At 42.4% G+C, this 14,755-nt stretch overlaps 1 protein-coding gene across 1 annotated transcript in view; it reads left to right on the top strand.

Moving 5' to 3' along the window:
* The window catches only part of Atp13a5 (ATPase 13A5), a 121,729-nt gene that overhangs the window by 91,473 nt on the left and 15,501 nt on the right, over nt 1–14,755 (top strand). Inside the window, exons 24-26 of the mRNA XM_041677977.1 lie at nt 1,593–1,689; nt 4,080–4,152; nt 13,513–13,687. Of these exons, the coding sequence (XP_041533911.1) occupies nt 1,593–1,689; nt 4,080–4,152; nt 13,513–13,687 (345 nt within the window). The remainder of the gene's footprint in view (nt 1–1,592; nt 1,690–4,079; nt 4,153–13,512; nt 13,688–14,755) is intronic.

Below are 14,755 nucleotides of genomic sequence, written 5' to 3'. Positions count from 1 at the left end.
CACTCAATTCCAGGAAGCACGTGTTGAGGTAGAAAAAATTAGGATCAAGCCAATGCTTGCCACGGAAGATTATCATAATGCTGCATTATGCTTAGAATATACACAATAATATTCTGACTTCATAGAAAGGACAGGGCCGGGCTCATTTCATATCCTTTTGTAATGAGTTTTGGTGTAAGGTGGGCGCTTCATAAGACCTAAGTAAAAGTGGATGAAGAATCAAAGGGTGAATTAAGGACTGAGTGAGAGAAAGAACAAGTGAATAAAGGGTTAAATAGGTCTTGGGATGCAGTGCATTAGTTAATGTTTGCCTGTTAGGGACAAAATGCTGGGTTTGATTCTTAGCACTGCACAAGCCAGTGGATGGCGGTAGTTCCATCATTTGCGAGGTGGAAGTAGAAGCATCAGGAGTTCAATGAATAAAACAAGGGCCTGGAGAGATGGCTCATTGGGTCAGAGCATGTGGCTTGCAAACTTAAGGATCTGATTTCAAATCCAAAGCACTGACACAAAAAGTTTGGCATAGATTTGTCTGCCTGGAACACCAGTGTTGAGGATCAGAAACAGTGGATCCTAATAGCTCCCCAACTAGCCACTTAGCAAAACCCCAAACTTCTAACCAGTTAAGAGACTCTGTCTCATGCCACTGGCTGGAGAGTGATTGAAGAAGACACATGACAGCCTATTCTGGCTTCCACATGTATGTGCAATGTGTGTGTTTACCTGTATATTAACATACATGTAACACACACAAATAAAAATTTAAGAAATCATACAGAAAAAAAGATTCAGTAATTTCCTGAGGACATAGCTCAGTGGTAGAGTACTTGCCTAGCGTGTGGAAGGACCTGATTTTGACTTCCAGCATTGTAAAAAAAGGTAAGCATACGATAAAAAAAAAAAACAGTTGAAAGAATGAATATATGGCTAAGTTTAAGACAGGCTATTAAACACGAACACCTTCCTCAGCCTTATGTGGGTCACCCATATTACCTCCTCTGGTGGGTCACTTGCATCACACTCTAAGGCTTGGAGTCATCACAGAAGAGGGGACAGGAAAAATGCCAGAGAGAGAATGTGATGGGTGTGAGACGGCTGTGCCACTCATGAACTCATAAGAGTGGCAGGTGCCAGCACAGGGCATGCGCAAGACCTACTATGCAAACATTCAGTCATGGTCTCTAAACATTGCAGCCTCCATGGGACTCTACTGTCAGTCAAGGGCCGTCTTCAGAGGTGCAATCAGTGGCGTGTTACCCATGCCTCAGTGGTTAGCTTCACACGCATGCTCATATAGATGGTTCTGGTTAGACCTATAATGCAATGCTTTAAAACAAAGCAGAAACAAAAATCATAACCAAAAGACACAAAAAGCGGGATGGGGATTTGGTGCAAGGGGTAAGGGTCTTGGTAAGGGTGGGAAAAGGATATGGGAGGGTGGAGAGGTGAGTGGCCAAATGTATTCTATACATTGTATACATATGGAAATTGCTAAAGAATGGAAAAAATTTAAATGAACTCCTTTTGAAATGTTAAGACTAGGAGCTGTGTGGCCTATATAAGCAGATTTTGTGTTTGTTTGCTCCAAACAGGGAGGGCCGAGCCGCTCTGGTTTCATCCTTTGGTGTATTTAAATACTTGACCATGTATGGCATCATTCAGTTTATTGGAACATCACTTCTCTACTGGGTATGAATTAAAATCATTTTTTCTCAGATCTCATTGTATTTATAGTTGTGGGATGTGGATCCCACACCCTATCGAATGTTTATAAATACATGACATTTCTCAGAAACAGATGCCCACAAACTTGAGAACCCGGTGTGCTTCGTGCAGCCTAGGCTCACAGTCAGTAGCCCTGGATCTGTTGTCTAGGGTGTTGGTTTTCTCTAGATAATCCGAGACTCTCGACCTCTGCAAGCCTGTCTCTTCCTTGGGGTATAAACAGAGCTTGAGAGTAGCCTAAATATAACTCCGCAGGAAATGGATCTGCCTCCAACTGTGGAATATTTTTGGTAAAAGACTCAAAAGAGATAAAGAGGAAGCGAAGGTTTTGAATTTGATTTTGAAGGACAGGAATGCTAAAAATCTCCCACAGTGGGGCTGTCCTGCAGAACCTACTCAGAATTTAATAGGGTTAGACACACCAGTGAAGGAGTGGTGATTCCTTACAACGACAAAGGACTCTAAAAAGCAAATGGTGATCTTGGTTTAGAAGTTACCTGCATAGAGGAGCTGTGTATAGATTAAAAATAATCTTCATTATTTCAAGCGTAGTTTGCTCTATAATGAAAGAATCCAACAGGTGCAGAGGACACTTGGGGAATTCAGCTGTTTTATTGTTTTGGGAGGATATTTAGAGGTGAACGGGAGACCCATGATTAGGGTATATTGTAGGTTATTGCTGGAAAGGACACACATGGGAGGCTAAATAGCCAGCAAGTAGGGAGGGGGTCAGGAAACCACCTTCAAGCTTTACCTCAATCCAAAATGCAAAGTGGGTCTTGGCCCTGGCCAGCTCCCACCTCTGGAAAGTCAGTGACCTATATTCACCGTCTCCACAGTTCTAGGAGAGCTGTTCTTATCGAAAACTCTATAGCTGCTGTTGAATAGTTTTCCTTGTGTTCTTTTTTCATGCAATTTTCCCACTTGGAGAAAGGGCAAGAGATAGTAACCCGGGGCCAGGGAGATGACTCAGTCAGTGAAGTGCTTGCTGGGTTCAGAGGCGCAGCGTCCACATAAAAAGCTGAACTCGGTAACATACACCTTATAGTTCCAGTGATGGAAGGCAGGGACCGGAAGATTTCGGGCACTCAATGGCCAGGCAGTCTAGTCAACTGGTGAGCTCCAGGGTCAGTGAGAGACCATCTCAAAAATAAATAAATAAATACATAAATAAGGTGGAGAGCAGTAAAGGAAGACACCTGATTTTGACCTCTGGCCTCACACATGCGTACACAGACATTTACCCCTTTGCATGCAAGTGCACACAGAATGTGTTCAACACACACACACACACACACACACACACACACGGGAGAGAGTAGATAAAGAATAGTTGGAGATCAAGAGGCAAAATGTTATACCTTTTGATGAAACTGGGCGCAGAACTGAAGAGAACTGGAACCGTCTGCTCAACAGTTGTCCACTGCTGTCTGGAGCCTGATGGGTGTGTCATCTGAGCACCTCAGCCAGGACACTGGTCCAGAGCCTTTGGAAAGCCCAGCATACGCTCGCTTGCAGACATCTGCAACACATCCGAACCAGATGACAGCCTGGAACTCAGTTATTAGCTATGGAGCAGGTCCCCAGGCCTGGCTGCCCAAGGTCCTGCAAAGACAGTCCCCAAGAATAATGGTTTGACTTTTTGGCCTTGAGTTCAGCTCCAAAAAATGTGAACTGGAAAGCTAAGTTTGGTGTGTAGCCAGACCTTGGGAAGGCAGAAATAGCAGACTAAATTCTGCAGTGGCTTAATCAGGGTTGAAACCCCTTGAGGGGTTGAGCCACCCTTTCACAGGAGTAACCTAAGACCATTGGAAAAAACAGATATTTACACTAGGATGCATAACCGTAGCAAAATTACAGTTATGAAGTAGCAATGAAATCATTTTAGGGTTGCAGCCTTAGGAAGGATGAGAATCACTGAGTTAGTAGGGAAAGGCCTTGTTCAGGTTGGGGACATGAGCGAACTCTAGTCCATACTCAAGAGTGGAGGCCTACACGGTTAAATGAACTGGGGCCTTGACTTTAAATTTTGTTTAAAATTCCATTAGAAACTTTCAGACTTTAACATCTGGTGCTGAGAATTCAGCTGTCCAGACTGCCGTGATGCTTGCCACGGCCAACGTGGCCAGTAGGAGGTTGGCTGGGTTCTGATGATGGCACTGGTAATGAAGAAATGAGTTAAATACGGAGAAAATGGCTACTGGGGTCGTTTAGTCTAATGGGATAGCGATGGGTTTCGGACCATATTTTCTTTTGGAAAAGAAGAAAGAAATAGCAGCTGCCTGCCGAGCACTGTGAAGGGGAAACACGAGGATAACAGGCATGAGACTTACACTGGCTCTCCCTTCTTTCAGCAACTACAGATCTTTGGTAATTATCAGTATCTCATGCAAGACGTGTCCATCACACTGATGGTCAGCTTAACAAGTAAGTGTGTATGCGTGTACGTTTGTCTGTAAAATCCCAGAAACGCACAAATGAGAACGTTATAAGGTAACGACAACATAATGACGAAAACCTCACTGTGTTTGATTTTATTTAAAGTAACATTAGCAGCCAGTGGAAGCTTGGCACCTCTAGCCCTGTGGCAAAATAACCTGATAATAAATCGGTCTTTGCCTTAAGAACTTGTCAATATATTCTTAGTTCTTTGTAGTGTTGTGTCTTGTCCATAGAAAAATGGGTAAGGAATCAAGAAAGGACTTTTTTTTTTTTTAAACCCGAAGGTCACTTTCCATTATTCAACTCCGTCTCACATTGACACAAAACTAGATTTTGGTTCCGTCTGTGACTCGTGACAACAAATGCTACCTTTTTTTTTTTCTGGTACCTTCTCTCGGATGCGAGGTGTGTCTCGCAGCAGCTATTGCTCACTTCCTTCTCCCGAAATGACATTGATAAAGTGCTCTTGATCAAGGAACTTGGGGCTTGATGCTAACTCTTAATAAGCGAGAAAGGTGACTGTCTCAACAGAGAGCATGAAGAAGAATGGCATCGTCACCTTCCCTTTGTTCAACAGTGAGGTGTTATGAAAAACAACAGATGACATATCTGGCATTTCAGGATATTAATAACCTTGACAGTTTCATGTCGCATCTTAAAGTACAAAACCGATATTGAAGTCATCTATTTTATCTACCCAATGATAAAAATTTACCAGTCTCTATGATATAAGTAATATCAATTTTGATTATTAGGTCGAAGTGCCTATTCCAAGCCTATTTTGTATTTTCTACTACAATGTTATTAATATTCACCGAGCTGAATAATTTTGAATTAGTGATAATGATTCCATGATGCTGGGTATTTTTAAGCAATTTGAATGATTTATTTATGAGTGATGTTGGAATGAGAAGGAAGCCCAGAAGTTTCCAGAGCCTGCATTAGCGGGAGGTGCTATGGGCTAAAGGCCATGGCTGTCTTCTATCATTTAACTATCTCCTGGGAACAAGACACGGCATGTACAGATATGTAAGTAAATAACAAAACTACGACAATATTGCCTTTCCCCAGTATAAGCTTTACACTGGGACTTAAAAACATAAGGAGTCTTGATGAGGGTGCTTTATAGAGGTCATATCCAATACTCGTCAGCTTTAAAGGAAGCAGATGAACATTCTCAGCCTGGCAGTCAAGACTCGACTCTCTGATCTGGCCTGACTCAGTTTTCAGATGATATCTCTGCTGCTTCCTCTCACTTACCCTACACTGCTCTCAAGCTGAAAAGCTTGCATCCCATATTTATCTACCACCTCTCATGCATGCTAGTTCCTTTCACTGGAAATGTCCTTCTTTGAGTAAAAGACTCTTTAAAAATACCAAAGCATGTGTATGTCTTGGGAAGGTATTGTGTGTGTGAGTACAGTACCCATGAGCTATCAGTAAGCAGTACCCGCTCTTAACCACTGAGACATCTCATAGTCCCGAGCACTTTTGAAATCTTCCCATATTTCTAGGGTTAGAGTGGATCCTGTTTCTCCTTTGAAGCCACCACTTGTTTCTCTCTTCTCTCTCTTCTCTAATCATCATTAAAACAACCAACTCTCCTTTCTCTGGTCTTCCTAAGTCTATGCCATCAGGCCGTTCTTTAATTTGAATTTGTGCTTCTTCAACTCATGAATCTAACCTCCCCAACTAAACTCTAAACCTGAGCCATCAGCATCTTATGCCCCAGAAGTCTATACATGTCTAACACAGAGTAAGAAGAGAATGTTGGTGTGGGCAGGTGCTGAATGATGCTTTTCTATTGGGTGCAGGCTTCCTTACCTAAAGATTTGAGAGCAATGAATGGTAGTACCACTGAGCATGAAGAGAGATGATGGCGATATCTATACAGTACCTTTTCAAGAGATCCTTATTGGTCCTTCCATTGTAAAACTATTCCCCCTCTAGCCATTACCTGAATATTGAATCCATGAAAAGCTGTAGCAGTGGTTATGAAGGAGAACTGAAAGGAGAAGTATGAAATCTTGCTTCCTCTCAGGATTGCCACAATCAAGGAAAGAGAGTTGTAGGAAGTGTTTTAGGAAAGTCTGGGTGATTTTGAGGGGGTATTGTTTTGCCCACCCCCCCCCCTTCATAGTAATAAGAAGGAGAGAGAGGAGAGCCATGAATGGAAGCCATGTATCAATTATCTTGTAGGTAAAGGGAAAGCCACAGAACTTTTCAGGCTGGAAGCATCATAGCAAGAAGCTGCCCAATGGGGCAGGTTGCACAGGTCTTTACGGTGTGTATTCCAGGAGATATTAGAAGAAAACATTCCTGAGGAGTCAGAGGGAGAGATTGCCATTCACATCAGTCCAGAGGGGATTACCATTCATAGTAATCCAGATGTGAATACTATGCACACCAGTCCAGATGGGATTACCATCCTCACTAGTTCAGATGTGATTACCATCCACACTAATCTAGATGTGATTATTATCGGCACCAGTCCAGATAGGATTACCATCCTCACCAGTTTAAACGGGGTTACCATTCACACTAATCCAGATATGAATACCATCCATACCAGTCCATATGGGATTACCATCCACACCAGTCCAAATGGGATTACCATCCACATGAGTCCAGATGTGATTACCATGCACACCAGTCCATACCAGTCCACAGGGCAGCCCTGTAGAACCCACCAGTGAGCCCTGTGCAGACTGCCTAATTTTAGATAGTTGCCACATTAGAGAACATCTACCAGGAGGGAAACAGCAACTAAGGTTAAGTAAGAGCTTTTCACCTGGCTTCCCCCATTCTCTGAAGTAAGGTGAAAAGCAATGGAATCATAGATGCAGCCAAGCACTGGGTCTCTCACATCAAAAGGTGAGATCATTCCAACACCCTATACCGACCAGGAAAAGATCTACCTGAGCTATGGCTAAGCTTATGGGAATAGGAAAACAGAATGTCTGAAAGCAAAGGGGGATGAACAAGCAAAAATAGCTGCTTCTTGCCTTTACCCTCACTGTCCCAGGTTTCCTCAGGGTTCGGCCTGTTGACTGAACCTGCTGCATGATTGTTGGTCATTGAATAAGATGCTACTGTCCTAATAAGACAGTGTCGGAGCTATCACCTTCTGAGAAACTCTTCTCCTTGAGGAAGCTATGGCCCTGAACCAAGCCACCCTAGTCTCTAGCTGAGCCAGTGCTCTGAAGAGACACTGAGTTTCACAGGGCCAACAGTTGGGATGAGAGTCAGCAGGGCAGTACCATGGAAAGGGTTGCAGTGGCCCCACCTCCATGTTAGTCTGTTCCACAACTAATATCATGCAGGTGAGTGCAGAAAATCCCAGATTAACTCCATCCAATTCTGAAGCAAGGTTAGAACTGTGGCTCATGTTTTTCAGTTTCTAAAGAAACCAACCTTGTTGAACACAGTTTGATTCTTCTCAAGCGCTTACCAAGATGGCCAACCTTCCCAAAAGGTGGAAAAGAAGGGCTCATTGTGAGCCCATTCAGCACGCCGTGAGTTCCATGTACTGTGATGGGCCTTCCATCAGCATCCTTTTAGCTGAACTACAGAACCTGGCAGGGCCATTTCACTCAGGGAAATTACTATTTCTTAAAGAACTTGCCAAAGATCCCAGAGGTTGGAGCATATGCAGCTAATAATACAAGATATGATACAGTAAAGAAAAAGAAGAGATATCAGGAGAAGTCAATGAGAAAATGCACACTGTGCAGTCCAATTTGACTCTAGTCCACAATCAAGTTTGAACTTAGGAATACAGTTGCCGCCTTCTATGAGATCTAGCGAGACTACATCAAAAACACAAAGGAAGGAGGTGATAAAAATATATTTCTTTCACACTAACGGGTCAACAATGGGATCCCTTTATTCTCAAGCCATCCCCTCTCTCCTCTTCAGCCTAGCTTACAGTTTTAATTTCTTGTCCTCTCATCACCACCATGGCCAATGTCCTAAGAGATGATGCTCCAGCAGAAGCATCACCATTTTTGTTTGTCCCCTTCCCCCTCTCGCCCACAGCTAATGATCTCAAACGTTCACTGTCTCTTCAGCAAGCCTTTGGAATAGATAGAATGTTGATGTAGCACGGTTTTAAGACAGTCATTGCAGTAGCTGATGATAGGATCCAGCCTGGTCCAGTAAGACGACATATCTCAGTAGATAGGAGGAGGCCACATGGAGACAATTAGGTTAAGAAGGCATCCGTCCATCATACACTGGCATCTTTTACATAAACCTCATCGAATGGCAGTGACCTTTTCTGTGTATGATCCTTTGGAGACTCTTGTGGGAGACGTACAACCTGGGAATCTCATGAGGAACACTCAGAGCTTGGCTTATAGATTTACAGTCACCTTGAAATTTGGAGCACATGAATTATAATGTATAATTTCCAATATATATGCATCCAATGATTTTGAACAATTAAAGAGCATAATTTGAAATGGCAATTTCTTCCCTGTAGCAGGCTCAATGTGAGGTTTAGTTAGAGATAAAAGTGGAACAAGGCGGGGTTTCTCTTGCAGGGAGTTCACAGACTGCAAGGTCGCATGTGTGAACAATATAGTTTATTGTAGAACATCCTGCGGTAGGATACCAACATGAATAGCACACTGGGTGAGCTCAGAAAAGGAAACAACTAATTTTAGGTGAAATATATTATCTCATAAGCTTGCGTTTTTCGGCATACAATCTGAATAACAAATGTTATCATCTTCACTTTAAGAAAATCTGGACAATTCATAATTTTCCTGCCTGGTTATAAACCGTGCTGCTCTCCAGGCTGGTTCAGGTATCCCACTGTGTTCTCTTAAACTTAGAAAATCCATCCTGTTGTAAATAGTGCATTCAGAGACCACAGGCTTTAGGATCAAACTCTCTTGTGTTCACATCATTGCTGGGCTATTCACTGTTTCCTTAAGAAAGAGAATCTACTTTAACTTGTTTATTCATCTGCGAAACCTACCTATTTTGCATTGCTTTTTAAGTAAACAAAGATAATACTTATAAAATCACTTGGCACAATCTCTGCAGTTTAATGGGTGCCCCATTTTCTTCTAATAACCAGGAATACAGACTTCTTATTAGAAATACTAGGAATCTCTGATGCAAAAAATGTTAAAATACCCAGTGTAAAAATAACAACCAGTTGGTGCTACAACATCACAGCATCACAACTCACCCCAAATTCAGTGACTTATGTCACCAAGCAATTTCTCTCCCAGTTTATGGGCCTAGATGCTGACTGTCATTCAGCTGATCTAGGTTTCTCAGCTATGCTTTACACTGGAAATAACTTATTTCAATGAAATTGAGCTCAGATCAAACCTGCCTTTCTCATTTTAGGGCCACTGTGAAGGGCCAGACAGAGTATTTTCAGCAGAGCCTGGCAGAACCTGACATTGTGAGCCATGCAAGATTGTTTGAAACTAATACTAACATCGCCATGACCAGCAAACCCCAATGAAATGCCATCTCTATCAAGCCCGTTACCCAATCTCCTATGGTTTTTGTGATGAAGAGGGAGGCAGAGACTGTACTGAGCATGTGTGGGAGAGTACATCAATGAGAAAGGCGATGTCTGAGAAAGGGGACATCGCCCAGAGCTGTGATGGTGCCCACAGCCTCCTCATGAACTTGATAGTTGCATCTCAGATGGTGACATGTAAAAGGCATCCTAAGCACTGCAGCCTTTGCCTTCTGTGACTTAGAAGCAAGATGGCTGCACATGCTTTAGCACTGCCCACATTGTATGAGCACTCATATGACCATGCACATTATATGATCACCGTCCACTTCTCAGTGCACTCCAATAGCCACGTCTGACACCAGCTATCCACGGTTAGACCAGATATCACAGGCTGAGGACACAACCACAAGAATGGCTTCACTCCAGACCCCAGGGCCATCATTTGGAGCTCCTAAGTCATCTGAATTTTGACTAGCTATCTATAATTTAGGAGCTCCACTACCCATCATCCGGTATTCAATAATTTGTTGATTCCCAGAGCCCACACAGTGTAGTATTTATTATCATGGTTTTATTCATAGAAAAATGATACAAGTTAGAATTAGCCAAGGGGGGAGATACATGGGACAAACTCTGGGAGGGGTCCTAAAGGTTTCTTCCACTGTTATTCTGTTGCAAAATCCAGCTGCTTCATCTTTCTTGCACACACACGTGCGATAATGTACTCTGGCAACCGGAGTTCAACTAAGTTTCCACAGCAGTTTATACTGAGGTTCCATCATCTAACACAACTGACTGAATCATTTGCCACGAGGCTGAGCTCAATCTCCAGCTCTTCTCCTCTTCCAGGTCAAGCAGATACTCTGCCTGAAGCCCCAGCTTTACTGGTGGTCTATAGTGCTGTGGCCAGCTGCATTTCTGCATGACATTGTTAGCTCTAATTCTCTTCAAAACCACAATCATCGTTTAAAAGCTATTTTTAGGTTTATTGTGTGTGTGTATTGGTGTTTGTCTGTCTGTATGTATTTGCACCACATGTGTGCCTTGAACCCACAGAGGTCTGAAGAGAATCATATCCCCTGCAACTGGAGTTAGAGAGAGTTGTGAACCACTCTGGAAACTGAACTCTTGTCCTCTTCAAGAACAACAAGCATTCTTTAACTACTGAGTTATCTCCCCAGATCCTAGCATTAGTCATCTTAGCATAAACTGTTAGAGCCCATTATGAAAATAAAGATGTTCCTGTCAGCTAGAAAATGTCAAGGATTCAGAGGATGTATCTTAGAATCTAGGGATACAAGTCTGTCATTGTCTTTTTTTTTAAAACAATGTTTTTATTAATTCTTTGACAGCTTCATAGAATGTCATTTTATTATATTTCCTCCCTATCCTTGGCACCTGTGAGGTTCATCTTCCACCTTCCAACTTTGTGTCCTATTAAAACAATAACCCATCAATTCCAATTTATGCTGCCCACATACCCATGGGTGTGGGATCATCTGCTGGAGCATGGTCCACCTACAGTAGGCACCACCATTAAAAAAAAAAACCTGACTTCATCAGAAGTCATAGCAAACTGTCAATACCTCTTTGATTATGGGTGTGGTCTCATGGGCTTCTCCTCTCTCCATGCTGTAATGCTGGCTTGTTTGGCCTTATGTCATTATATATTATTTATAGAGCAGACAGAGCTGCTATAAATTCATTAGTGCAGCGGTCCAGTCATGTCCAAATGACATTGTTTCAGTCTGGTCCTCCCGGGCATCTGGTTCTAACAATCTTTCAATCACCCTCTTCTGTCATATTCCCTGAACCTTGTGAGTGGCAGAATAGAGATGTCCCTTTTGTGGGTGAATCATGCCACTTATTCTCTGCACTTTGATCAATATGTGTTTCTGAGTTAACAACCATCCACTGCACAGATACATTTCTCTGAGGAGGACTGATGAGAAGGGAAGGTATAGGCTGGATTGACAGGAGAAAAAAAAAGGGGGTAGAAGAAGGGATAATTAACACTGAAGAGGTTTGAAAAAGACATATGCAAACACACTATTTTTATAAGCTTCATATATATTCATATTCTATAATACATGTATATATATTTGTATAGAAGTATTGAAGTTACCCTACATAAGTGATAGCATTCCTAAAAGATAAATAAAGAAGTTGCCCTATAAAAACATAGTGTTCAATAGGAGTGTCCAACAGCTACCCCCAAACAACCTAAACTATGGCCATTGCCCTAGTTTCCCACCACAACTTGATGGTAAGACCTTGTGGCTGAAGACACAACACATAGGACATAGGAAAATCAAATTGATACAGTCAAAGAAGCTTCCTCCTTGTTAGCTATCTGTCTCAGTACTGGAAAGTGCTATGTAGGCTAAGGAGGGAAACGTCATCAATAGATTTTCGTCAGCTGTGAACTTTGTGAAGCACAGAAATAACTAGTATTGCAAGAATTGTCCATGAGTGCAATAGTGTCACAAATGTTACAGAGGTAACCAACCACTTTCTGCTTATAATTAAACAGAAAGAAATGTGTGCCTGATACTGTAAATATGGCTAAGAATTGATGGTTGAGGAACTCACAGAACCCAGGATAAACTTACTACCACTATTCTGCTAAATGGATAATACAGGACCAAACTGTACTCAAAATTAGTACCTTTGTGCCCATCGTATTCCTTGGTAATAAACATAGTTTCTGTGTATCCACTCGACTTAGCGCTGGGAAGTCAGAATAAGAGGCCCTGCATATTTCCCAGCCTCTAACCCCCTGCTGTGAAAACACTGGGATGTAACAGTGATGCCTTGGGTAGTCATAGAGGAGCTTTAGAACGAGTTAGTTGGGAGGGCCTTTGAGAAGCACTCATTACACCATACTCTTACTCTACATGAAAAAGTCAAGTACCAGAGAGTATACATTGTTATCCCAGAGTGAACAGAAATCTATTGCACAGTGTTATTATCCCAAAGTCTACATCAATTCCCTTCTACCTTACCTCCACACCCCATGAACATAAACTGGAGTACACGTGCTCTAATTTATTAAAATGGAAAAGCTGAGAAAGGGATGAGGTGACATATTGAACACCGAGATTAAAGCGTGACTTACATAAATCTTTAAATGAGATGGTCTGAATTGGTAACTCTCCATGCCTTTTTCCTGCTCTGTCCTGAAAGGCAGAGCACCATTCCATGCTCATTGGTCTGTTAGAGCACCAAGCATCTACGAAGGATGGAGTCATAATTAAAAAATTATATGTTCTTTTTTTGTATTTCCAATCAGTTTAAATGTCAAACCCTAGGGTTGAAAATGCAATATGTTTTAGCTTTATTATCAGAAAACAAGGTTTTTATGAGCCTGCCTCCTGTACCAGACCAAATGGAACATGCATCAGCAATTCCCCCTGACATGTGTATCCAGAAAGGAGACAGGCACAGCGGAAGATCTATCACAGTGCCTGGCCCATTGAAGTGCTTGGATACCATTGGTTGAAGAGCAGAGTGGATGCTTTCTTTTAATTACCATACAGGGATTAGTTAGGATGGTACTGCTCATCTTGCTCTATGTATCATCTCTGCTGGATCCACAGGAAAAATATGAGCAACGTGTAGTCAATTACAGGGCCTATCAGTCCTTTACCTTTTACTTCTGAAAGTAAAACCAAAGCACAGAGGAGACCAAGATTCGTAGAAATGGATGTGCGATGACGTAATGGCTGGTGTAGGTGTAACCATGCAGTTGGTGCTTTCTCAAGCTGAGTCTTACTCAAAGACTCAAGAGGCTATGCATCTCATCTTTCAGCCTCAAAAACGAAATTCTAAAGGAAAAACATATACCTGTTTTTCAGTGAGCATAAATCATGCCTACCCGAAACTGGCTCCATACAGACCAGCAGGACAACTGCTTTCTCCTCAGCTGCTGCTCTCAGTCTTCCTGAATTCCTGCTTCACCTGCATTGTGCTGGTGTCTGCCTTTCTCTCTGTGAAGCAGCAGCCCTGGTATTGCGAAGCCTATCGGTACAGGTGAGTCCATTCCTTTAGGTTTCCATTCTGAAAGGGATGTAAGCAGTGCACCCTGACATTACTTAAATTGATAGCAACAAAAATAAAACCATACTTTCATACTGCAAATCATAAATGATAGAACAGAATGCATTTAATGGGTGGCATGCTGGGTGAGCACGTGGAGTTTGCAGGGGAAGTTTGTCACCATGGTTGCTGATGAGATGATCTAACAGTTAGATGCCTGAATGTGTCCATTCCCTGGGGCATGGATTTCAGGCAGACCAAGTCTTGGTAAGTGCTCCTGTACAGAGTCAGGGAAGATCATCACAGGCTTTCTGAGGTGGAGGATCTCCTGGCAGCTAGTTGATGATGCTATTGTAGTGTGGGAACAGCCATAGGCAATACGGAAACTCAGGATTTCCTTTTCCTAACTCAAGCTGTATTCTCCACTATGAGCCTACTGGCATCAGATCCCCAGAGCACAGAAACATGAACGGAGCAAGTGACAAGTAAGATCTTCATTCGGACTCCCATGTCAGCAATTCAACTGTGACTTGGAATACACAGCCCCACAAAGTTTCAGAACCAAATGTCCCCCTCATTTGGAGCAAATATACGCAGAGAAGTACAGCTGTGATTGGAAATAGGAGGAAGCAGGATAGAGCCACTGCAGCATGGCCAGGAAATCAAGGAGTGATAGGCCCTGGGTCTATCACTCCTTGCCTCACACCAGCGCTCACCTTCTTCATCTGCAATGTGATTGGACAGAATTTCAAACTCTTTGGTGTTAAGCTCTGAGATTCAGGGCCTCTAGCCTATGGACCCACCCATATCAAGACTATGACTGCTGGATCTTTGCAAATATCATTTAGCAAACTGAACACCTACTATATACAAAGCACATTTATAAATCATATTAACCCCAACCTATTAAAAATTAAACCTGGCTGTGCATAGTGATGCGTACCTATATTCCCAGTTCTTAGAAGTCTGAGGCAGGAAGATTATGAGGTCAATACCAACTTTGGCCATGTAGCAAGACACTTTCTCACTTTGTTAGGCTTTCTACTGTGACATAAGACTATG

The sequence above is a fragment of the Microtus oregoni genome, unplaced genomic scaffold (assembly GCF_018167655.1).
Source record: "Microtus oregoni isolate MIOR12 unplaced genomic scaffold, Mior012 000029F_ref0000214, whole genome shotgun sequence".
In the NCBI taxonomy this organism is placed as follows: domain Eukaryota; kingdom Metazoa; phylum Chordata; class Mammalia; order Rodentia; family Cricetidae; genus Microtus; species Microtus oregoni.
Note: the sequence above shows the minus strand (reverse complement) of the source record. Positions and strands in the feature narration are given on the sequence as shown.